Source organism: Condylura cristata, unplaced genomic scaffold (assembly GCF_000260355.1).
Source record: "Condylura cristata isolate star-nosed mole 26May11 unplaced genomic scaffold, ConCri1.0 scaffold00013, whole genome shotgun sequence".
In the NCBI taxonomy this organism is placed as follows: domain Eukaryota; kingdom Metazoa; phylum Chordata; class Mammalia; order Eulipotyphla; family Talpidae; genus Condylura; species Condylura cristata.
In genome coordinates, this window is record NW_004567114.1 from 36716887 (window position 1) to 36741533 (window position 24647).

Genomic DNA, 24647 nt, shown 5'->3' on the forward strand with positions numbered 1-24647 from the left:
AGTATCTTTTTTAAAGGAGTTTGAGTCAGAGTTAAAACTGCATTGTTAATAAAGGCTAGGTTTCACTGGGCCATGAGATATACTTTTTGTTTTTAAACAGGTGAGGAAAATCAATCGCAGAAATGGGAAAAAAAACACAATTAAACTTAAAAGGTCTGTACAACACACTGATTCTTCAAGCAACATTGTCACCAGCAAAGTAAAAAGGCAAGTGATTCATTAAATGGCAACTCAGAGTGAACAGAGTAAAACGAATCACATGGATATTTGATCCCCACCCCTTTAACAAACATACATTTTATAGTCATATTTATGAACTACATTGCCAACATGAATAGAATCGTTTAATAACTTTAGTATAAGCATGAGTAGTCTGTTTTCACTACCACTACAAACTGCTCATAAAAAGAAACAATAGTCTATAATGTATTGATTCTGAAAAATAATTCTATAATAACTCAGGTAATAAATACACTGTTCATTCTTTAAGGTTTATGATGAAGCTCTTTAATAGCACCTTTAATGATAAAAATCTCAATTGATGTCCAATAATTTCCTACTGTAATGTCTTAAAACTCTCTCTAAAGCTTTAATTACAATTCATAAGAGAAAAAATTGTGTATAGGTAATTCACCCTTGAACACTTCTGACCTTAGTATCTCCTATGTCAGACATTCATTGCTTGATATCCATAAATACCCAATACAGTCCATGGGTGAGCATGAAATAAAATATTTCCTTAGGTTTTAGTTTTACTACATACAAAACCTTTGTATGAGCATGAATTTTCTGGGAAGAGTATCAAGATCTGAATATTCTCAAAAGGAAATAATCATCTCCCACAAATTAAGAAAACAAAAGTCATACTTATTACCAAATATTACTTTTAATCATAATCTTAAATCTTAAGGCTATGGATGTGCACAAATTATTTTAATTAACTATCACACAGCCCAATCACAGTAGGTAGAGAGTAAGACTCACTCTGGAGGGAGTTTTATATATATAGACATACAAACATCCATGTTTTATAGATATATGTAATAAGATGCTTTATGAACACTGAGTATGGGTACTGTTTTAAAATTAAATTCAAAAGCCTATGATGCAAACACAACTTCATCTTAGTTAAGTAATTTACTTAATAAAGAACCTAAAAGGCCATATAGTAAAATTTTTTTATAAAAAACAAGAATATATGTAGGAAAACTGAATTAAACAGCTTTTATTCAACTTTTTAGCATGAGGAAAACAAGTGATATAAAATAAATGATAAGAAATGCTGTCTTTTACTACTATCTCAGACCATGTTCAGTGTTTTACAAAATGCTCACACAGCAAATATGAAAAGCTTCAACATACTCTTATAACTTCTGCTATAGTAAAAGCAGCATTAACAAACATACAAATTTCTTCTGTACCAATCTAAAAGTAGAATTACTGAAATACTAGTTTTTAAAATGTTACCAATACATATTTTTATTCTGTGAATGAGATCATTGCCAATACATACATTATTTTCCTTAACTTTATTTTTACATTAAGCCAGTTTTTGTCATGCAGCTATCAAAAACCTTCTGGTAAAATAATTACACAGGCTTGTAGTCCAATTTAGATTCTAGCTTCTTAGAATCAGCCACTTTTCTGACTGCTTTCATGAAGTCTTCCTGTACTACAAAATCATGATCAGCACGAATTGCAAACATACCTGTGGAGAATAAAAGAACATGACTGCCATATATGTGAAATATTTGTGTTTATTTTTAAAAAACCAAGGGGGTGGGTTGGTGAAATGGGTGAAGGTGGTTAAAAGGTATGAACTTTCAGTTATAAAATAAGCAAAAGTAACATAATATACAGTATGGCACAGTTAATATAGCAATGTATTAATTCTGTATTGTGTATTTGAAAGCTTTTGAGATTTCACATGAGAAGAAAAAATTTTGCTAGAATGTGTGGTGATGGATATTATAATTCTATAATCTATACAAATATCAAGTTAGTTTTGTTGTATAGCTGAAACTAATGCGATATGCCTGTTACACATCAATAAAAAAGATAAAGAAAACTAAATTTTATGGAGCATATGTAAAGTAGCCTCAACTTACTTGCCCTGATTCAGTAATTCTCATTTGTTTAAACCCGCTATCACTTCATTTCCATATAAGGTGAGAATTGTTTTCCAAATCAAAAGTTTAAAAATGAGACAATCACATGAATATTTAAAATTCAGCTCATAGTCCCTGTATCTAATGGAATCTTGAAAAACCCAAAATCCAAACATCAACAAAACATACACATTTTGAGAAGCAGTTTCTTAACTCTATATGCAGCAATTCCTTGGAAGAAAAAGCACATGCATAGTTTGGAAAAACACAAAATATCACTAATAATTTTGACAGTCATTTTCATTATAATCAAAAGCTTCAAAACAAGAAATTAGAGAAAACCAACAGTGGGCTTCAACAAAAATCATTCTGCAATATATTTTATTCATGTCTTAAAATTTATCTTATTTATGTACAAGTTGATATATAATATGACTTTCATATTAAGTATAACTCAATTTTTCCTTCAGTTTTTTGGCCAATTCTACTTGACAAAGGGGTATAAGGTATTTTATTTGTATGTATGTGTTCTCTTTTAACATTAGTTGTGCCAAGGGTATGGGCCCCAAATTTTCAGAGAAGCCTAATTTCATAACAAGCTAAAGCGGATAAAATATCACTACTAGTTCAATGAATCCAGCTAGTATTTCCACTGAAGATATTCTTATATTGACTCTTTACAGACAATGGGTTGTAACATAAGACATCAAGAGTCGATCTTCCCTTTCAAGATTTATCAATGAGGCGTCTTGAAATAGTCTTTCTATGTTGTCCTCATATTGTCAGGTGAATGAACATGACTAATTTTTAATAGTGAAGTTTTCAAACTTGTTTAGAAGCCACAACTACATTAGGTTAATTTATAATCCCAAACACTGCTCACTTGACTGCTTTCAAATCATTGTACACTGCAAGAGATAACACTCTAATCCAAAATGAGTAATCTCAAAATATTAATCATAAAGAATCATATGTATTTTAACTTCTAGGAAGATGTGAAAAAAGAAAACCAAGGAATTTCACAATGTCCCCATATGTTAAAAAAACAACCACTAGTCTAATCCACAAAGTTACAGCTGTTTATGGGAAATAGATAAGTCAATATTTTTAATATGGAAAACAAAGAATCATAATTTGATGATGCCAGCCTTAAACATTATGATTCTGCTTTTGCTTAGATTCCAATGCCACAAAAGTTATCTTCTGATAAAAATCTGATCCAATGTAGATTTTGGAAAGAAAATGTCATTAACTTCCGTTAGGTAATTCCAATCATATGAAAGTTTACCTCTTCATATTCTATTAATAAGACTTTGTGAGCACGACTTACTATGCTTTGTACTAACCATTTCTAGAAAGCATGAGTATCTTTAATCAGATACTAAGCTGCCCATGTAGGTACTTCGACAGACAAGCCATGTTTAAAGTCTCTTTAAACACAGTTAAATCTCTAAGTTAAAATAAATTGAAGATGATATGAAAGATATGAAAACATGAGGAAATCACACACCATAATATTACAGAAAACAGTTCATTATAACCTATGAAAGTCACTAAAAAACCTGTCTAAATTTCTTTCAATTTAAAGATTTAGTATGAAGGACGAAGACTATAAGCAATTCTCCATGGAGTCAGTTGGTACCAGAAGTAAAAGTTGGGTCACACAATCCACAGTGAAATTTATATTTAATTACTACATGTTGAGGTGTGATGATGTACTCCACAAATTATGGTTGTGTGAACAACTGGCAAATCAATAACATTTAACTTTTTAAAAAATTAACTGCATTAAAAAAAGTTACTGCATTTAACATGAGTTGTATGATCACAAACTTCACAAATCAGTCTTTCAAAGCTTTTGTCTGACAGTAGTATCTGAAAACATCAATTTTGCACTCATATGTTATGGTGTGCTGTAAGGCATCCAGAGATACAAAGATAATTGCCAAAGGCAAATATCATCCAATGAAGGGGGACAAAAGAACTGGTAAATAAATACTCCAGTCTTCTATTTTTCAAACAGGTAATCCTGGATGGCACCTGGTATGTTTCTCTGAGGTCTCATTTTTGTCTCCCATAAAGGGTAGGGATGGTTCCAAAGGGGCAACCTTTCCCTCTTTCCATGTTACTTGCTCTGTTCATTCTTAGAATTATTCCCCCCTCCAAAAAAAAACCAAAAAAACAAAAAAACCCCAACAAGCTCAAAATCCTTAAAGAGCATAGACTCTGCTTTCGACAAACTTAAATGTTTTTAGCAAGTTAAACAAATTAAGACCAATATCAAAAACTGCACTTTAAACCCTTACCTGCTTCAGTACAAACATTTCTCAGGTCAGCTCCATTAAAGCCATCTGAAAGCTTCACAATTGCTTCATAATCTGTTGGGGAAAGAGGAGGAAACCTGAAAGTTAGTGGGGAAAAAAAGGCCTTTTCTTTTCATTTATACACACATAGAAAATTTAAATCAATGAGTCTGCTTTTCATTTAATCAGAATTCTACAATATTGACAACCAACATCATACTTCTGTTAAGTAGACATAGAAATAGATACCTCTGAATCTTTAAAACCAGAAAATACCAAAATCTGAAATTATCTTAATCTGTTTCTATGTAGTGAAACAATTACACTTGAGAACTTCAGTTTTCAGTAGTTATATACTTATACAAACTGTAAATAAATCTTCAATTTGAATAAACCAAAACCAATTATAACAATGACAGACTTTACATAAGCCAAATATAAAATCTACTAAAAATGTCACCAGAAAAAAATTTATCATATAGGATTTTTAAATGCTAGAGCAATCATTGGCTAGCTTTTCTGCTTTCTATGCAAGTTCTGAGTGGTGAGTTATCAAATCTATAGTAAAGGTAAAAACAAAGAGAGCTTTCTGGCCACATTGCAGACTTGAAAAGAAAAGCTGCTAGTCTGGGTAGCAATTAAGAACTTAATATTTAACAGAAGTAGTAGTCTTCATTTAGGTTCAAGATGCACAAGTCATCCTGAAAGCAGAGATCCCCAAGGTTAGCAAAGTACTGACATCTTGCAAGAACTCTTGTATTGGAAGAAATCTTTAAACTGACATTTCCAGTTTAGCTCAGTCTTTTCTGCTCAACTCTTTTAAAATGAGCAATGAGAAAATTAGTAAGGGACAACAGTCAACTATTTGCAAATACTTTAGACCACTAACTTTGTAAAGATTTTTAAAAACTCTCTGTATTGGCCTACACCTAAGTCTATTAGGCTTTGCAGGTCATGTAGTCTATGTCAAAACTACACCTTTGTGCCACTGTACTGGAAAAGCAGACATATATAAATGGATTGGAGTCAAAAGGTACACAGAATTTGCCCTATAGCCATGATTTGTTGGCCTCTAATCCAGTATTACACTTCTATAGATAAATATTTTATCAGTTATGTCCTCCAATCTATAACCATACTTTCTCATTTTAGTCTGAATTGCTTCCTGTTTCACTGAAAAATAAAAGCATTCATAAGAAAAATCTTACAATTTTGTGCTTTAAGAAAGTTATCAATACCTGTATTCTGCCTTCCCTATTAATGAAAAGACCCTTCTCAAATAAAGTGCATTATTAATTTCTTTCTCTCTTATCAGCATCAACAGTGTTGTAAGTTCTTCCATCTTAAACAAAGCTTTCCCAAATTTCTCATCTCCATCTCTGCTATAACTCCATTTCTCCTCTGCTCCCTTCTGTTCCTTGAAAGAAATGTCTAAACTTAATGCCTCTCTTCCCATCTATTAAAGCCCACTCCAAAGAAATTATTTTTGATACGATTTCCCATGACCTCTACACAGTAAATCCAAAGTTCCATTCTCAGAACTCTTCTCAACAAACACATTGTGGGTATTTGACAAGTATTCTCCTGTCTTATAAAACAATTTCTTTATGTATCGTTCAGAATACCCCCAGCCTCCTTTGATGGTTTTTCCTTTTTTTACATTTTACTTATTTTACATACAGAAATGGGGTATAGGCCAGAGGTGCAAGGGCAGCAAAAGCATTCACCAGAAACAGAGTGGGGAACAGAACAGGAAGATCCACAAAGTACCCTGCTGAGGGAGCAGCGGGCAAGACAGGAGAGGTCTGCTGCACAATGTGAATCACCCCTGGGGCGGGGGTCAAACTCCCACTGAAGCAGCCATGCCTTGGCTTAGCTTCCCAGTGCAGCACTCCAACCTGCCGCGCCACCAGGGAGGGCCCCGCTGATGGTTTTTCATCAAAATTTCTTACTGTGAGAATTACCACAGCTCAGCTTTTGGCTTCTTTTCTATCCATATTCACTTCCAATCTCACCTCATTTCAGGACCTCAAAAACCACTGTTATGCTCACATTATTCACATTTACGGTACCTCCAGCAAATAACTATTAACATATACAGATTACTAATCAATACCTTTATGTGGCTATCTAAATGGTAGCTCAAATTTAGTATATTCAGACTCAAATTCCTTATTATCACTAAAAATCCTAATCTTTGCAGGGGTCTCCAATGGTGGCCTAGGGGTTAAGTCTCAGCGCTATCATGGTGATGGGCCCACGGAAACAGCGTGAGTTCAATTCCCAGCCAGGGAGCTATCCCACATATGGCACAGCAGACCTCCCCTGTCTTACCTGCTGCTCCCCTTAGCAGTGTACTTCAGTAAAATCCACCTGCTCTTCCCACTCTGTCTCTGGTGAATCCTCTCACCACCCCACCCCCTGCCACCTCATACATCTCTGCCTATGACCTAGCTCTTTTACACAAAAAATAAATACATTTAAAAACATCTTTATAAAATAAAGTCCTTAACATAGTAAAAAAACAACAACCTAATCTTTATAGTTTCCCCCACTTTAACTATTGGCAACTCTCATCTTCTTTTCCACTTCAATGGACACAAAAATCTGTCCTTGAATCTTCTCTTTAGCTCTTATCCCCTCATTCAACACAACAGCAAGTCCTGTCACTTCTATTTTGAAAATGTATCTAAAACACTCTGCTGCCACCTTAGATCAAGCCACCATTATCTTTTTGCTCGATTACTGAAAACTCCTAACTAATCCTCCTGCTTCTAACCTCCTCTCTCTACAGATAGCCAGAAAGACCTTACTAAAATAGATTTTGAAAAATATACACATGCAATGATGTGATGTCTGTGATTTGCTTTATAAAAATGCAGAGGAAAGGTAAGAGGTGGGAGATTATATATAGACAAACCAAGACTAGCTAAGAGTTAATTACTAAAGCTGGGCGACAAGTCTGGAGTGAGAAGTGCATTATATTCTAATCTCTACTTCTATGTAGTCCTAAAATAGATTGTAAAAAATTTCAAAATAATAAAAAGATCTTATCTTTTCAATAATAATAACCCTCCAGTGGCATCTCTATCATTGAAAATAAAAGCCAAAGTCCCTGCATGCATGATGTCCTCATTAAGGCGCTATTCTGTATCATCCTCATTGCTTCTATGAACTCACTTGCCACTACTGTACCTTGATGTCTTTGCTGCTCCTCCAGAGTTCTATGCTTGGCTGTATTTCAAAGCCTTACTTGCTGCTTTCTCTGTCTAATCTTCTCCTAAATATCCATATCTATGTGCCTCACCTTAGAAATCATCTTTTGGGTAAGGCCTTCAAGGTGCTCCTCTTCCCCATCACCACTTAAAAAAGTATATATTCATACATGCTCCTATGCATTCTTTCCTTGCTTTATTTTTATCCATAGCAGTTACCACCATCTAATATATGATACACACTGTTTACTCTGGTTTTCTTGGCAAAAATATAAGTTCTATAAAGACAGGAACTTATCTGTTTTGTTCATTGTTATACCCCCAGTACTTAGAACAATGCCTAGCATCTAGTATGTGCTCAAAAAATGCTGTCTACTGAATTTAAAACTAGATTTCATAGACTATCAGACTATACATTATCTACCAAATACAAACATATAAAAAATAGGTTATTTCCATACCTATTTCACCATGCTTTGTAATAGGACCCGCATGGATCTTCAGTATATCTAATCTTGCTTGTTCATTTGGTAAGTCAATATCTGCAAAAAATAAATTGCAAGAATTTTTTTTCTCCTTTGGCAGCAAGGCATTTGTTTATAAAATAAAGTGAAGAGTGAGGAAAGGCATTGGGAGGGAAATGTACAGCAGCTAAAGAACTTTAACTCACGTATTTTTCTATCTAATCTTCCTGGACGGAGCAAAGCAGGATCCAGTGTATCTGGTCTGTTTGTAGCCATGATCATTTTAACTCTGTGCAGAGTATCAAATCCATCCATTTGATTCAGTAACTGTAAATAAAAATAATAGATTTTACAAAATACCCCAATCATTCAGACAGTCTGTTTTTACATGTCTAACATTATAAATTTCTTATAGATTTGTGATGTTCAGAATGATCATGGAATTATATTTTCCTCTCTTTTAGTAAGATATAGTTTCCATCCTCAAAGTATCGAATTATGAAACTAAATTATGTAATCTGGTTTCCAATGATCAAATGCTTTTCATGCAGCTACTTTCAAAAATAAAGACTAGTAAAGAAGACATACAGATGGCCAATAAGCACATAAAATGTTTGACATTACTTATCATCAAGGAAATGCAAATCAAAACCACAATGAGATACTACCTCATAGCCATGAGTATGGCTCATGCTAAAAAATACATGAACAACAAATACTGGCCAGTGTTTAGAAAAAAAGGAAACCTTGTACGCTGATGATAGGGATGTAGACTGGTCCTGTCCCTATAGAAAATATGGAGGTTCTTCAAAATATTAAAAATAGATATATCACACGATTTAGTCATTCCAACCCTTGGTATTTATCCAAAGAATGCAAAAACACTAGTTTGAATGACATACAACACTCCCATATTTACTGTAGCACTATTTACAGTAGCCAAGCTATGGAAATAGTGTATATGCCAAAGGACAGACAAAGTGCTATATATATATATATACACACACACACACATATATATATATATATAAACTCACACACAAAATTACATTTAATTCAATAAAAGCTAATAAAAGAGCTAAAATCTTGCCAATTTGTGACAATATAGATGGAACTGGAATGGCTTATACTAAGTGAAATGTCAGAAGGAGAAAGACAAATATGACATTATTTCACAGCCATGTGGAATACAAAGAAACAAAAGAACAGACAAAATTAAACCAAAACAAGACCTAGAAATACGAATGCAGAATTGAAGCTACCAGAAGAGAAAGGTTGGGAGGGTGGGGAGTATGGAGATAGTAGGCCCAATGGTTTATGGTGGAGGATTATAGGTGCTTTAGTGGTAGGTGTGGTGTAACATACAACTGAACAAGTACGTGAACCTATATTCCTAAATCATATACAGTGTTGTAAACCAATGTGTTACTTAAAAAATAAATACTGGTCCTCCCTGGTGGCGCAGTGGGTTAAAGTACAGCACTAAGAAGCTAAAGCCACTTTCACATGAGTTCGATCCCGGAGGTGACCACATGGCGTGGCAGACCTCTCCTGACCCGCCTGCTGCTCCCCTCAGCAGTGTACTTCGTCGATCTACCTGTTCTGCTCCCCGCACTGTCTCTGGTGAATCCTCCCACCCTCCACATCTCTGGCTTGTACACCAGTTCTGTATGAATAAATACATCTTTAAAAAATAATAATAATTAATAAATACTAACAAAATCTAATGTATAAGGAAAACTTAATGATATGACAGTAAGATAAACAGACACAAAATTTTTTTTTAGCAAAGTTAATAGTTAACTGTATAAAGTATCTTTTCAAAAATATTATACATAGAAATACTGGGGTGCTAAGAATATGTCCCCATGTTTTCTATTCTGAGTTAAGTGCTGAAAAACCTAACTCTCTTCAACAGTTATTTAAATATAGTTATCTGACAAATTATATTTTTCCCAAAATATGCTAGAAGAATAAAATTAACATTTGCAATCATTTTAAAATACCTCAATTTAAAGTTTCTATGAAATTGCATAGCTAATTTAAGGATACTGTATATCTTCTGAGCAGATCAGTGTAATTTATGAAAAGCAATTTTTAAATGTTACCATTATTCCAATTGAGAAAATTTGATACAGCATTACCTGTAATAGTTTCGACTTACTTAAGTGTGAAAATATTTGGGATTCTCTATCAGTGCTATAGAAATTGCAGTGAGTAAAAGGAATGTATGTGGGAAAGGTTATACATACTTTTTTTCCTTTAAAAAGGTTTAATTATTTAATTATTTATGCATACAAGAACTGGGACACAGTTCTTGTGAGAGAATTCACCAGAGACAGGGTGGGGAACAGAGCAGGCAAATCTATTGAAAGACACTGCAAAGGGGAGCAGCAGGTGAGACAGGAGAGTTCTGCTGCACCATGTAGCAGAACATTCCTGTTCCTCCTTGGCCAGGAATCGAACTTGGGTGCCGCAGCGGCTGCAGATAGCTTCACAGTGCTGAGTCTTAACCCGTGGCGCCACCTTAGTGTCCCTAATACATACATCCTAATATCCCATCATTCATTCTTAATTATCTTCATTCACTCATTCTTAAGTATCTTAACACTTATTATTAAAAAAATTTTACTCCTCTCATTCTCAACAATAGAAGAAAGTGTCAAGACACATTTAGAGAGGCCGCACACATAATTGTAACTCATTTATTGCTACCAGTCTTAATATGTCCATTACTCATAAAATACCTTAATAAAACTAGGGCAAGATCATGTACACAATATATGAAGTGCAATTTAAATACATGAATAACTGATCTGTTCATAAAATAGTAAAGTTGTATATCAAATGGAATTCTGTAGATACTATTATTTTCTAGTAGTCATTTTTTTGCTAGAGAAAGAAAACACATTTCTGGCACATACTGGCAATACCAGCAGAAGTTTTATACACAAGTTATTCTTCATTTAAATTGTACATATTTTGACCTTCAAATATTCTATGTTCAGTTCTTCATTTAATAAACACTGATTTACTTATAAATCCCATTCAATCATATATTACCTCCATTAAAGTTCTCTGAATTTCTCTATCAGCTGAAGTACCCTCAGAAAACCGACGACCACCTAAAATAATAAACTCACATGCATTACTTTTTTCCTCTATGGCATCATTTAGCAAAACAAAACATGATAGTGTCTGAAACCAAAAACAGTTAAATGAAAATTAATTCACAGAATTATATCAACAAAGTTAGAACAGAATTTAACATAGCATTTCTCATTCTGTCAATGTGAAATATTATTTATTAAAAAGTTAAGCTTTCTTAAGAATATTTTAAAGTAACATCCAATGCAAATGAAGGCAAAGTGAGAGGGGAAAGTTTAACATTTTTTAAAAATTTCTTAACACTTGCCACAAAAGTTTAAAAGAAATTTTAAAAGGTGTTTTTCTTACCAATTGCATCTATCTCATCCATAAAAATGATACACGGCTGATGGTCTCTGGCATAATTAAACATTTCTCTGATCAAACGAGCACTTTCACCAATATACTTGTCTACAATAGAACTAGATACAACCTGATTAAAGGAAAAACACATTTAAACATAAGACAATTTCAAATAAAATTTTATTTCAGTAACTACTTAAACAATCTTTCTTTTACCTTTAAGAAATTGCAGTCCAGCTGGCTAGCCACAGCTCGTGCCAATAGTGTTTTTCCTGTGCCTAAGAATGAAAATCCTAATTAGATGGAAAGTAAAACAAATATTTGACAGCCTTTTGAGAATGTAATTCTTTGGTTAGCCAATTTCACAAAGTGGAAGCTAAATCTTAAATAGAAATTCCATTTAAATTCCAAAGCTGTATAGAGATGTCAAATTATATGTGTACAATGAAAACTTAAGTCAAACTTTATATAAAAGAAAAAAAACTGGCCACCCCTGGTGGCACAACTGGTTAAAGCACAACATTATGAAACTATTGCGGCCACTGAAGCATGAGTTTGATCCCCAACCAGGGAGGTGACCCACATGGTGTGGCAGACCTCTCCTGACCTGCCCACTGTTCCCTCAGCAGTGTATTTTAGTACATCTCCCTGTTCTCCCCACTCTGTCTCTGGTGAATCCTTTCACCTTCTGCATCTCTAGCCTGTACCCCAAGTCTGTATGCATAAATAAATAAATCTTAAAAAAGAAAAAGGGGAAAAAAGTAAGCAAATAAATAGTAGTTAAAAAAAATTCCATGCACATTTATTCCCAGTATTAAAATTTTAAATTTTATTTAAAATATCCCTTGAAATTCTATTTTAGCAAAATGAATTTATAACTTTATATATCAAACCCACTTACAAATAGACTTCAATGAAAATATCTGTTACATTAAAGCCCATTAACCCATCCTATACACTGAATGTGTATCTTTTATGATGTATGATATATTGCAGCATCTATTTGGAAATAATTGGTTCAGTGAGTTATACCAACCTTCCAGATGTTTTTCATTACTTAGTACTACAAAAAAATCTAGTGTCACCAATTTCATTAGAAAAGTCTTTTTAAAAATTAACATTAGAAAACTGGCAAGCTCAAGTGATAGATGAAAATTTTCAAAAATTCTAATTTTCACTTGAAAATTCAAATTATACAATAGGTACAGATGCTGTAACACGACAAATTAACTTTACTCATACTTTAAAAAATGTGCCAGATAACCAGTAAGTTTGATAAGCATAGATATCCTGTAAACCAGACTTTGAAATAAAACATGATATTCCACCAAGAGGAGCTGGCTTCGCTAACAACTAAAATAACTGCACAAGTGTTTTCCTAAAGATAACTATCTTACTCACTGTGCAACAGAAGCACTTTAAACAGAAGAAGACATTATTTAAGAATCAAGATTTAATACATTTAATAATTTTGATAGATTCACTGAGAATATTTTAAAGTGAAACTGGCATTTATTTTCAAATACTGCAAGTGGGAATGGTTAAGAAAGCAAATATTAGCATCACTTCATGCTAGTGACTAAACGGATTCATGCAAAGGCATGACCAGCTTTACCTACATTGCTTAAGCACCATCAGCATAGATTTTAAGAGTGAAAAAGGAAACTAACACCTTAGTATTATGTATGTAAGTTTTAATTTGCAGACTTCCCAGAAGTTTCTCAAGAACAACTATAACCATAGTTTGAGAACCACTGAACAAAAATCACATCTGTTAATATACATACAGAATGAGACACAGGAGGATTAAGCATGCCTGAAGAAATAGTAGACATGTATCTCCAATAACTTCTTTAAACAGAGTATAGGTTGGAATCTCCCACATTAAGTCTCCATCTTCTATTTTCCTCTTACTTCATTATTAGTACAGCAGAAATAATTTAATACCCACCTGGTGGTCCATATAACAAACAGCCTTTGGGAGGTATTATTCCTACACGCTGGAAGAGTTCTGGGTTTGTAAGTGGTAATTCTATCACCTACAAAAGAAGTTGCATGTTTCTAAAAGTCAGTAAAGATTTCCATGTAATTTCAAATTTCAAGTAAAATATTAATACAAGTTTACACATTATAATTCGTAAGTTTTGATTTTTATGCTATGTAAAGCCACTTATAAAAAAGGTATTTCTTCAGCTAGATTAAAGCTCTCAGCTCTAAAAAATTTTTAATAATTTTTTAAAAATGAATTTAGGGCCCTCCCTGGTGGCACAGTGGGTTAAAGCACTGCACTGAGAAGCTAAAGCCTCCTGTGCATGAGTTCAATTCCCGCCTGCTCCGGAGGTGACCACATGGTGTGGCAGACCTCTCCTGACCCCCCCCCCGCTGCTCCCCTCAGCAGTATACTTTGTCGATCTGCCTGTTCTGCTCCCAATCTGTCTCTGGTGAAGCCTCTCACCGCCCCTGAGCCTCTGGCCTGTACCCCAGTCCTGTATGTACAAGTAAAATAAATCTTAAAAAAAAAATTTAAATGTGTGTCAATAGTTTTAAAAATCATACTCTTGGAGAGATGGTTACACATGTCAAAACATGTTCGAATCATACAGGTATAAGATCTCTAACTATTTTGCTTTAGAATACAATACAAAATAATTGTAAAATGAGGAAATTTGGTGAGTTATAATTGCAGTCAAGAGGAAATACATATAAAATTTTCATACATTGGTATGGTTGCTGTAGCAAGCTTTAGAGAAGCAAATGTTCTACTCCCCATGTCTTACAAAGATTGTAAGACACACTGTCCTCTTAGAAGTATGATCTCAAGAAAACTGCAGACTAAATTTTAAGAATTTGTGCAATTTAAAACTCTATTTATAGTACTATTAACTAGAGATAAGCCTGTGTGAAATAGCTGTGCCTATAAAGAGTGATTAAAACATATCCAAAGAGTATAAGTAAGTATTCTCAGTGTTTTCAGATGGAAAAGGTACTGCATATTGGGGGGATAGGGAGTAGCTATTTCTTCTGCTCTTATGGCTGATGCAACAAAGCACTATAAAAGAAAAGTTTTCACAGTTCCATGAAGTACCTGTTCTTCCCCATTACCCTTTCATTAACTACAAAAATGAGAATAGGCTTTTATGTATGTTTTGGACAATGCTTCTTCAAGCATGATCACCTGTATGGATCACAAGTATGGTTTCATAATCACCTCTTGTGATTATTAATACTTGTTTAAATGCTAATTCCTGTGTCCTATCCCCAATCTAGTGCATCAAAACTCTATGAACAGTACTTAGAAATCTGTATTTTTTAATAAGAGTTCCCCAAAGGATTGCAACTGAGATGGAAAAATGCACAAAATGATGTAAAAATAAACTATTAGAAAAAATTAATGTGCTACAGTCTGAGAACTACTGGCTGAGATCTTAAATAAAATAGGTCATTTTGACTACCCTCATTCATTCCGAAATATTTCCATTTTAAGTTAGGACAAAATTAATAGGATAATGTATTTTGTTTAAATTGCTAAGAAGCCATCTGTGCCATGAAACAAGACAATCCAGATTTAAGCCATTCTGAAAGCCATTATTTTCCTTAAATACCAGGAAACAGCTATATCCACTTTAAGGGTAAGAGGTTAATATTAGTGGGATTATGGGAAAAACATTACACATGTTATCCACATATGTTCTAAGGCAGGTAACCTACTATGATAATCAAAAACACACATGGCATTGTATCAGTTATTCTTTGGTGCAAAAAGAGAAGAATTTTTCTAGCATCAAATTGTCTCAAAATTAATAAACATCTATAAGTTCCATAGCTAGAAAGGCAGTATTATTTTCCTCTTACCAAGAACATTAAAAATAAAATTTTCAGCAACTACTCTTTGGAGTAATGTTTCAAACTCTTTCTCCCTCTAGGCATCTCAAAACCAGCAGTATTTATTAATAAGTTCAAGAAAAAAGCATACATTACCAACCTCTCTTAATTCTCGAATCTGTTCTGACAGCCCCCCAATCTCAGAATAAGAAACATTCCCTGGGTCCTCATGAGACATGTTATAAACTAGTGGATCCACCTCTCTTGGCAAATATCTGTAATGATAAGGTAGAGATATTTCTTTTAAAAGTTAAATTTTCTCTCAGCCTACAGATAGAATATAAAAGACTTGTACATGCAAGAACCTGTATATGAGCTTATTAAAAATTTGTTTAAGTTAATTTGAAATTAGTAAAAGAACAACAAACTATCCAGTGCTTTCAAGAAACATATTTTGGATAGAATCTCCCCTCTGTGAAAATAAAAAGTTAAAGAAATAGAGTAAGGTACCTACCTCATGATAGTTAGTGTAGTCATATCCAAAGCAACTCTTGTTCCTGGCTTCAGCTTACTTTTGTCAAGCTGATTTTTTAAAACAAAAGGCATCACATAAATACTTGAAAAGGGAAATAACACTTTAACAAGGGTTAATATTTAGAAGCCAATTAATCATTTTAACTCTTCAAGACAGGACATACTTGACACTAGGCTATAAACACCACATCAAGAGAAGGGCTTATAAAAGTAGTAATTCAAAATTATTTCCATCTGCCCCATAAAAGAACTCCTTTTTTTTTGTAATTTCAGTGTGAAAAGTAAACTCACAATACACAAAGTTCAAAGAGGCAGTGGTCTTGTATTTGATGAAGGAAATTTTCAGACTTACTATTTAACATAGTTTTTTGCTCACTGTTTTGATTCAGACATTGTAGTACAGGGACACTGGCAAATGGTATCAAAATATTTACACAGAAATCCACTAGTGAATATTCTGGGGAAAAGGAAGTATAGCATTTTAAAGTATGTCCATTAGATTTATTTTTAAAACTAAACCTTTGGAAAGAATGTGTTACTTGATCATAGACTATAAGGAGGAAATGCACTATTATATCTGCTTAAGAGATTTTTGTTAAAATGCTAACAAACAAAACTCCAACAACCATCAATTATGCCTTTGCTACATGACAGATACTATGCTAAGTATATCCTATGTTAGGGTGAAGCATGCTAAATAAATTGTTGGCACATTTAAACAAGATAACATATTCGGTAGACGTGGCTAGAATCTAATAGATTCACCTGACACTTTGGGTGTTACTTTTCAAAAATAAAGTTAAAAATAGTTAAAACAAAAACTACTTGCCAATATAATTTCAGGTCATAAAAATTTCTTTACACTTTTCATAAAATTTTGCAAAAACTGTTTTAAGTTTAGAATTTTGTGTCAATTAAAAGTGGTGGGTAGCGCAGCAGGTTAAAGTGCAGCACTAAGAGGCTAAAGCCACTTCAGCATGAGTTTGATCCCCAACCCAGAGGTTACCCACATGACGTAACAGACCTCCCCTGACCCAACCGCTGCGCCCCTCAGCAGTGTACTTTGTCAATTTGCCTGTTCTGCTCCCTACTCTGTCTCTGGTAAATCCTCTCACCCCCCGCACCTCTGGCCTGTACCCCAGTTCTGTGTGCATAAATAAATAAATCTTAAAAAAAAAAAAAAAAAAAGTGATGGGAGGCTCTCCCTGGTGGCATAATGGGTTTTAAAGCACAGCACTATGAAGCTATCACAGCTACTGCAGCATGAGTTGAATCCCTGGCCAGGGAGGTGACCTATATGGTGTGGCAGACCTCTCCTGACCCACCCGCTGCTCCCCTCAGCAGTGTACTTTGTCCATCTGTCTGTTCTGCTCCCTACTCTGTCTCTGGTAAATCCTCTCACCCCCCGCACCTCTGGCCTGTACCCCAGTTCTGTGTGCATAAATAAATTAATTCTTTAAAACAAAAAGTGATGGGAGTGAGACAAAATATTAGTTTTTAGTGTACTCCATTAAAGTAAATCTGTCAGTATGTGAGATAATTGGAAAAGAACTAACCAGATATCAATATGAGGCTATTCCATCTTTATAACTACAGAGAACATACATTCTAGCTTCTCAAATATTACACTCCCATGTGTTCCTCAAACCATAAATTATCTTAGAAATAATCATGAAATTATCTTAAAAGTGCAAACTTTTGGGATCCATATGTCCAGAAGGTGATATAAAAATTCTTAATCAGATTAGGCACCTAATATTTTGATTTAGAAAATGTTGCCACATTCTATGCAAGGCAAAATTCTAAGATTAGATTGGTTAAATTCCATTCTACAGTCACATCATTCCAATGTTTTCAAACCTGATCCTGGTGTAATGAAAACACAGGGGGAAAAGCTCTTACAATTCATTGTAAGGACATTTTCTAAACAATAGGATAGTACATAAATTGACTTCAAAGATTATTGAATGATTTGAAGATGTTAGTTCAAATTTTTGATAACTATAAAAACATCTGAAAGTTGTAATTATTTCTATTTGCCTATTCTAATGTTAACAAACTCATTCAAAATCTGCTAAGGGTATAATAAAGCATATAAATAACATTTTGAATGTTCAATGTAAAACACAAGTAGTTAGCAAGATCTAATACTTTTCAGTCCTTTTTAAAGAATACATTAAGATAAAATTATCTATTTTCCAGTTCTAAAACTCTTAGATTTCTAAATGTACAGAGCAAACCAAGGCAAAGAACATAGTAGAAAGTACAGAATACCAGGGTGTCAAGCTTTGCTAATAATTAGCTATTTATAAACAAATCACCATGGAAATATAGGCAAAATGTCTGCCCTTGATACCTTATGGATTAAATAATTTACATAAAATTGTTTTTGTAACTTAAAAAGCACTATACAAACATAGTTTTACCTGTCGACGACAACCCACAACATATCTTGGTCCATTTGTAGCTTTAACAATGACTAGAGGAAGAAAATTAAAAAATATAAAGTAAAAAAGTATATCCTTATCGATGACAAGTTCAGTTTCATTTCTGTTCTCCAAGAAGGTAACCACTGAAAGAAAACTTTATTAAAAAAAAAATCATCTACCTTCATTATTGTCATTAAAATAATAAGCATTTCAAAAGTTAGTGGTTGGCTCAAGAAAGTAAACACCCCAGTCAAAAAATGGGGAGAAGAGCTAAAAAGACACTTTTCCAAAGAAGAAATGCAAATGGCCAACAGGCATATGAAAAGTTAGTGGTTGGGAAGGGGTGGTTCTACCTCTTTTTTCTTTATTAACAATCCAGGGCTCCTGGTGGCTCCAGGGGTTGGGGCACAGCACTGCAAAGCTGTCCACAGACACTACAGTGCGAGTTCAGTCTCTAGCCAGGCAGCTACCCTTACAGCATGCAGACCTCTCCTGCCTTACTGCTGCTCCCCTCAACAGTGTATTTCAGTCTGTACTGCTTCCCCACACTGTCTCTGGTGAGTCCTCTCACCCTCCACACTTCTAGCCAGTACCCCAGTTCTTGTATGCATAAATAAATCTTTTAAAAAAAAATTAACAATCTAATCCACTTACATTTTTCTTCAGTTAACTGCTTAAGAACTTCACCCACAATCTAAGAAAGAACAAAAACATTAATTTTTGCCAACAGCTAAAACAAGAAGGTAGCTGCCATCACCCCCATACACCCCAAATTCTATTACCTACCTGTCCAACACTTTGTAGGGCCTTCAGATCATTTTCAGACTTTTCATATTGCTTGGTAAGTTCTTTTAGTTGTTCTCTTACTAAAATAATTTGAACATTTTAAATTAAACAACAATATGAGTAAGTTTAAGTCGCATTTTTCTTGCCAATTTCATTTTACACAGATTTGTATACACTATATCAAGCCACAAAAGAAACAATGACACTTGTAAGTGACTTGTTTAAAACTGTTAGGAAGAAAGTATTTTTATTTTCGTGATAACCAGCACTTGTTTAAGCACATTTTAGGTTACATTATTAACAGGTACTGAAACTGACACTTCGGATTTTGATTATAAATCCTTTCCATAAATGAGTGAGACCCTTCTCCTCTTCACCTACTCACAAGGATTTTTACTCCCTGGTTGACTTTCTATGTTAAAAAGGTCAGCAGGTGCAGTTCTCAGAATGATAAGGTTATGATCTTCCTCAATTATACCACTCAGGATTTTCAATGAAGGTGCATAATGAAAAAAATGTAAGTATCCCTTTAGCTCAGGAGATAAGGGAAACTTGTGTGCCCGATAGAGTACAATGCAAAACACGAGGACACACATAAAAAGGTTACTACGATCGCCGGACTCCCCTCTTGAGCTCCCCATCCGGCATTCCGTTCCACAAACAAGCCACTTCCCGGGGTGTCATCTTAATTCAGCTTTCTTCACTCAAATCTCTTCCTCTCTGAGTCCTAGCACTCCACCAAAACTGCACCCCTTTGCACCCCCAAGCTGGGTAATATCCCTGGCCCACTTCCCTCCACTCCAGTTCTAGTCCTTTGTGCCTCTGAGAACTGGAGATGTTCGGACAGCTGAACCAGTCTCGGCCATTTACATGTCCGAAGAGTCTCTGCTTTCCAAGCCCTGGGCCGGATGACAAAGCGCCTTGTCCCTGGACCCAGGCCTTGCCATCCCCCGGAATCAGTTGCATGCTCAGTCAAAACTCTCGCTTTGTCAGAAACAGAAGCGGGTTCAGACGCGGTTATGTGTAAAGGAAGGTGCACTCACACTCCTTTAGACGGCCGTCAATCTCCTTGTGTTCCAGAAGCTTTTTGCGATAGTCCTGTAGCGCCTTATCTCTAGGGTCCGCCATGATGAGAAGCCGTCGTTCATAGGGGATGCCGGGAATGGCCATGGCCGCCCGGGCGGGGGAAGGGGCGGGGCGAGGGAGGAGAGTCTCCGTGAAAGGGCGGGCTCATGAATGAACCCGCCCCTTCCGGTGGCTCCGTCTCTACTCCATTTTTACCCACTGGTGCGTCTCGGTTCCCCAAACGCTACGTGGTGCGGTGAAGGGGGCCGCCGGCCATACCGCCCTCTCGTGGTCGCACTGGGTAAAGCGAAGCACTGTTAAATTGTCTTCCTTAAAGAGAAGCTTTGGTGTTTTTTTCCACTGTTCTGACAGCACAAAAGATTTTGTCAAAGCTGAGCTAGAAGTGAAACAAGGAATTGGCAAACTTTAAAAATAGATCTGGGGCCCTACCTGGTGGTGCAAGGGGTTAGGACTCAGCACTGCAAGCTAGCCGCAGCTGCTTCAGTGCGAGTTGGATCCCCAGGCCCGGGGGTGACCCACATGGCGTGGCAGACCTCTCCTGACAGCCTGTTTCTCCCCTCAGCAGTGTACTTCCTCGAGCTGCCTGTTCTGCTCCCCCGTGGGTGAAGCCTCTTATGGCCCCACACTTCTGACATATACCCCAGTTCTGTATACATAAATAAATAAATCTTGAAAAAAAAGGTCTAAGGGCTTATCCTTAGAACACAGATGAGCTATTAGAATAACAAGAGTTCTCTCAGGGACTTCTGTAACAGGGTGGTCCCTAGGAAAAGGGGAAGTTCCAGGTTCCCTGCTCCACCCAGAATGAGGGTGGAGCTGAGCAGAGAAAAAGGAGAGAAGAGAAGAGAAGTAAGCTGGATGGAGACCAAGAAGGTGACCTGAGGAAGACACATGGAGCAGCAAGCATGTGATGAAGAAACCGTGCTTGTTTCCTGACCCTGGACTGGTTAAGGCAGATGTGGGTGAGATACCTGTAGGGAGGTGAGTATGGAAGTGTCTATATTGATTTTGATTTTGCTCTTTTCCGCCCAGAATTGTCTGGAAGGTGCTTTAGTCTAGTGGCGGGCTTTCAGGCCTTGCTTTGGACCAACCCCTTTTGGGTTGACTTTTGCCCACGAGGGGATGGGTACCTTCAGATGTTTGATTCAGAAGTTATATTCTTTGTGTTCCATATTGCATATTGTATATTTACCATATTAAAGTCCCTTTTCATTAAAGTTTTATATGTTTTGTCTTGATGCAGCAGATGGCAGAACCCACTTAGAACAGGAAGGTTTGGGGCTTCAGGGGTGCCCTTCTCTCCCTGTCCTGTAACAGATTTGGTGTCCTATAACACTTCCAGTTACGGAAGCAGGTTATTTCATTTATCCATTCTGCGAATGAAGAACTAAGAATAGAACTGCATAGGTTACGGTCAGAAGATTATAAAAATAATTTCAGAGTATAATGAATATTTTACTGTAATGGAGGTAGAACATGAGAGTAGTAGAGTAAGGTGAGGTAAACTAATTTAGAAAGGAGCAAGCTATGTAATAAGCTAGAGAAAATCTTTCCAGAACAAACAAATGTAAAGGACCTGGGCTTGAGCAGGGGAAAAGTTGTTTCACTTCTAGGAACAGAAAAAAGATGAAACTAGAAGAGAAGAGGTGATTTGTAGAGATGTGGGGTGCAAGATAGAGATGGTAGTGTAGGCTAATTTACAAAGATTGAAACTGAATGGAGCTTTTATTTTCCTATGCTTTTGGACAAATCATTTAACCTCTCAAAATCTCTGTGAAAAGAACATAATAGTACCAATCCCATGGGGTTCTCATGAGTATTAAATAGTCTGCCCATAGTTATTTACACAACCTCTGGCACACAGTAATCACTCAATAATGTAATTGTAAGTAATTTTTAAGATTACGGTCACTTCAAATTTTGCAGTAGAAGTCCCCATTGCTACATCTCTTCCCACAGTTGCTTGGGAGAAATTTTTTGGTTTTGTTGTTTCGGTAGACAGTCAAATTTCCCAAATAGATTCAATTTGATCTCAACCTGTCCAGTGCCCCTAGTTGTTAGATTAAATAACTATGCCTTATGTATACTTACATCTGCAAGTTTTTGTGACTTAAATTACTAAAAAAAATCACATAAAATATGTCTTCAAGGTTATTAGGAAAAAGTCATAGTGCCATTGTGTAAATATTCTGTTCTGTTTTTCTAAATATGCCTGGAAATTGTCACAGACAATAAACCAGGAAGATGAATTGAAGAGGAATCAGCTGCAACTGTTCTGGTCAAACTGGTCTGTCTATGCCAAAATAAATCACCTGTGACATCAAGAAGTAAAGAGAGGACAAAAGAGAAAAGACAGCCTAGTTTGGTCTGGTGGTTTTCTATTTATTGTGGTAGTTTAAAAATATGGTACAAATCAGGCCCTCCCTGGTGGTGCAGCGGGTTAAAACACTGCACTAAGAAGCTTAAGCCAGTTCCGCATGAGTTCCATGCCCGCCTGCCCCAGAGGAGATCCACATGGCGTGGCAGACCTTTCCTGACCTGCCCGCTGCTCCCCTCAGCAGTGTACTTCGTCGATCTGCCTGTTCTGCTCTCCACTCTGTTCCTGGTGAATCCTCTCACCCTGTGCATCTCTGGCCTGTATTCCAGTTCTGTATAAATAAATCTTTTTTTTTTTTAAATATGGTACAAAGCCTTTAATACTTCTCATTTTAAGAAGCAGTGTCTAATTCCTCTTTCCCAAATCTAGTGATTTATTCTTGACAAACAAAGTGGAAATGATAACCACTGAGGCTAGATCACAAAAGGTATTGTACCACTGTCCTCTCCCTTGGATCACTCCTGGGGAAAGCCAGCTGCCAAGAGGACACATCAGCAGATCTGTGGGAAGGCCCACAAGGCAAGAAACAACTGATAAGAAACTGAGGCACCCTGCCCACAGCCACTGAATGAACCATCTTGGAAACAAAGCCTATAGCCCAAGGCAGGCCTCAGGTGACTGAACTCCTGGACTCGATTGCAACCTCATGAGAGATGGAGTCACAAAACCTTACTCAGCTGCTCCTGAATCGTTCGCCCACAAAGACTGTGAGATGATAAATGTTGTTTTAAGCCATTAAGTTTTATGGTAATTTGTTACAGAGTGATAGTTAATATGACATGAACTGATATTTTTCTGGGGAGAAATTGGGAAATATCAAATAGGCAAGTAGCTACTGCTTCCACTCACACATTAGTCATGACACCTAAGTTTTTAGAAATATGTTGTCCCAAATATCCACCCCCAAATACCTACAAAAGGAATTTATTTGAATGTGTAATTAGATGTTGATATAGGAATAGAAGTTAAAATTGCTAATAAAATTGTTAATAAGACTAACACATAAAGTTAGCACCATCCTAGTGGCACTATCTGCAGCCACTGCAGCACATGTTCAATCCCTGGCCAGGGAGGTGACCCACATGGCACAGCAGACTTCTATCTTGCCTGCTGCTCCCCTCAGCAGTGTTGTTTGATCAACCCACCCACTCTGTCTCTGGCTTGTACCCCAGTTCTTGTAGGTATAAATAAACAATTTTAAAAAATAATAAATGAAACTGAAAGAGTCCACTGCCGTGCTCTAGTCTACCCTAAGTTCCAGTCTTCATTTATTTAACATGTCTCCTCTACATTTACTTCTGTATTTCTAAATGATATGCTCATGCATTATTCCTCAATAGATCACTTTTAGGATTCATCTTTCAACCTCCTAAAAGGAAAATAAAGATTTAGCACCTTAAATTCCCTTTTTCCCTACCTGCATCCTGCATACATACAATACATATATGTTTTAGTTCAATCACTATCCAATATTTACCTTATTGTAAGTCAAAAAATATATTATGGTTACATCTGCTTTATTATAAAACTCTTTTGAACGTCCTACAATTAAATGCTGCCTAATTTTAAAATGTGTTATTGACTTTTTTTAATCACAGTTTCTTCCTAACTTGCCAATGCAATTGCAAACTTACTCTGAATAGTGTTTTTCAGAAAGTCATAACAGGAATCCCTCTATTTTTTACCTAGGCACTCCTAATGTAGGGTCCATGTTCTTGTTTTTTATATATTTATAAAGATTTATTTATTTATGCATACAGAACTGGGATACAGGCCAGAGGTGTAGGAGGGGTGAGAAGATTAACCAGAGACAGAGTGGGGAGCAGAACAGGCAGATCAACAAAGTACACTGCTGAGGGGAGCCGCAGGCGAGAGAGGAGAGGTCTGTCATACTCTGTGGATCACCTCTCTGCCCTGGGATCCAACTGGTGGTGAAGTGGTTAAAGTTAGCTTCCCAGTGCTGTGCTTTAACCCATTGTGCCACCAGGGAAGGCCTATCTTCCTTCTCTTTTTCCTTAAGTTTCCTTTTCTCCTATTTGTTCTATTTTATGTTGGAAGCTTTCCTTAATAATC

The 24647-nt window shown here is 35.8% G+C and overlaps 1 protein-coding gene across 1 annotated transcript; it reads right to left on the reverse strand.

The window, feature by feature from the left end:
• Positions 1–484: 484 nt before the first annotated feature.
• Positions 485–20281, reverse strand: PSMC6 (proteasome (prosome, macropain) 26S subunit, ATPase, 6). Its single transcript, XM_004681867.2, has 14 exons — positions 20155–20281; positions 19112–19191; positions 18980–19019; positions 18323–18375; positions 15877–15944; positions 15523–15637; positions 13492–13579; positions 11757–11818; positions 11547–11670; positions 11154–11215; positions 8297–8417; positions 8088–8168; positions 4415–4486; positions 485–1708 (listed from the first exon to the last, which is right to left on the reverse strand). The coding sequence occupies exons 1-14, from the start codon at positions 20279–20281 to the stop codon at positions 1590–1592; spliced, it is 1212 nt and encodes a 403-aa protein (XP_004681924.1). The 3' UTR covers positions 485–1589.
• Positions 20282–24647: the final 4366 nt, after the last annotated feature.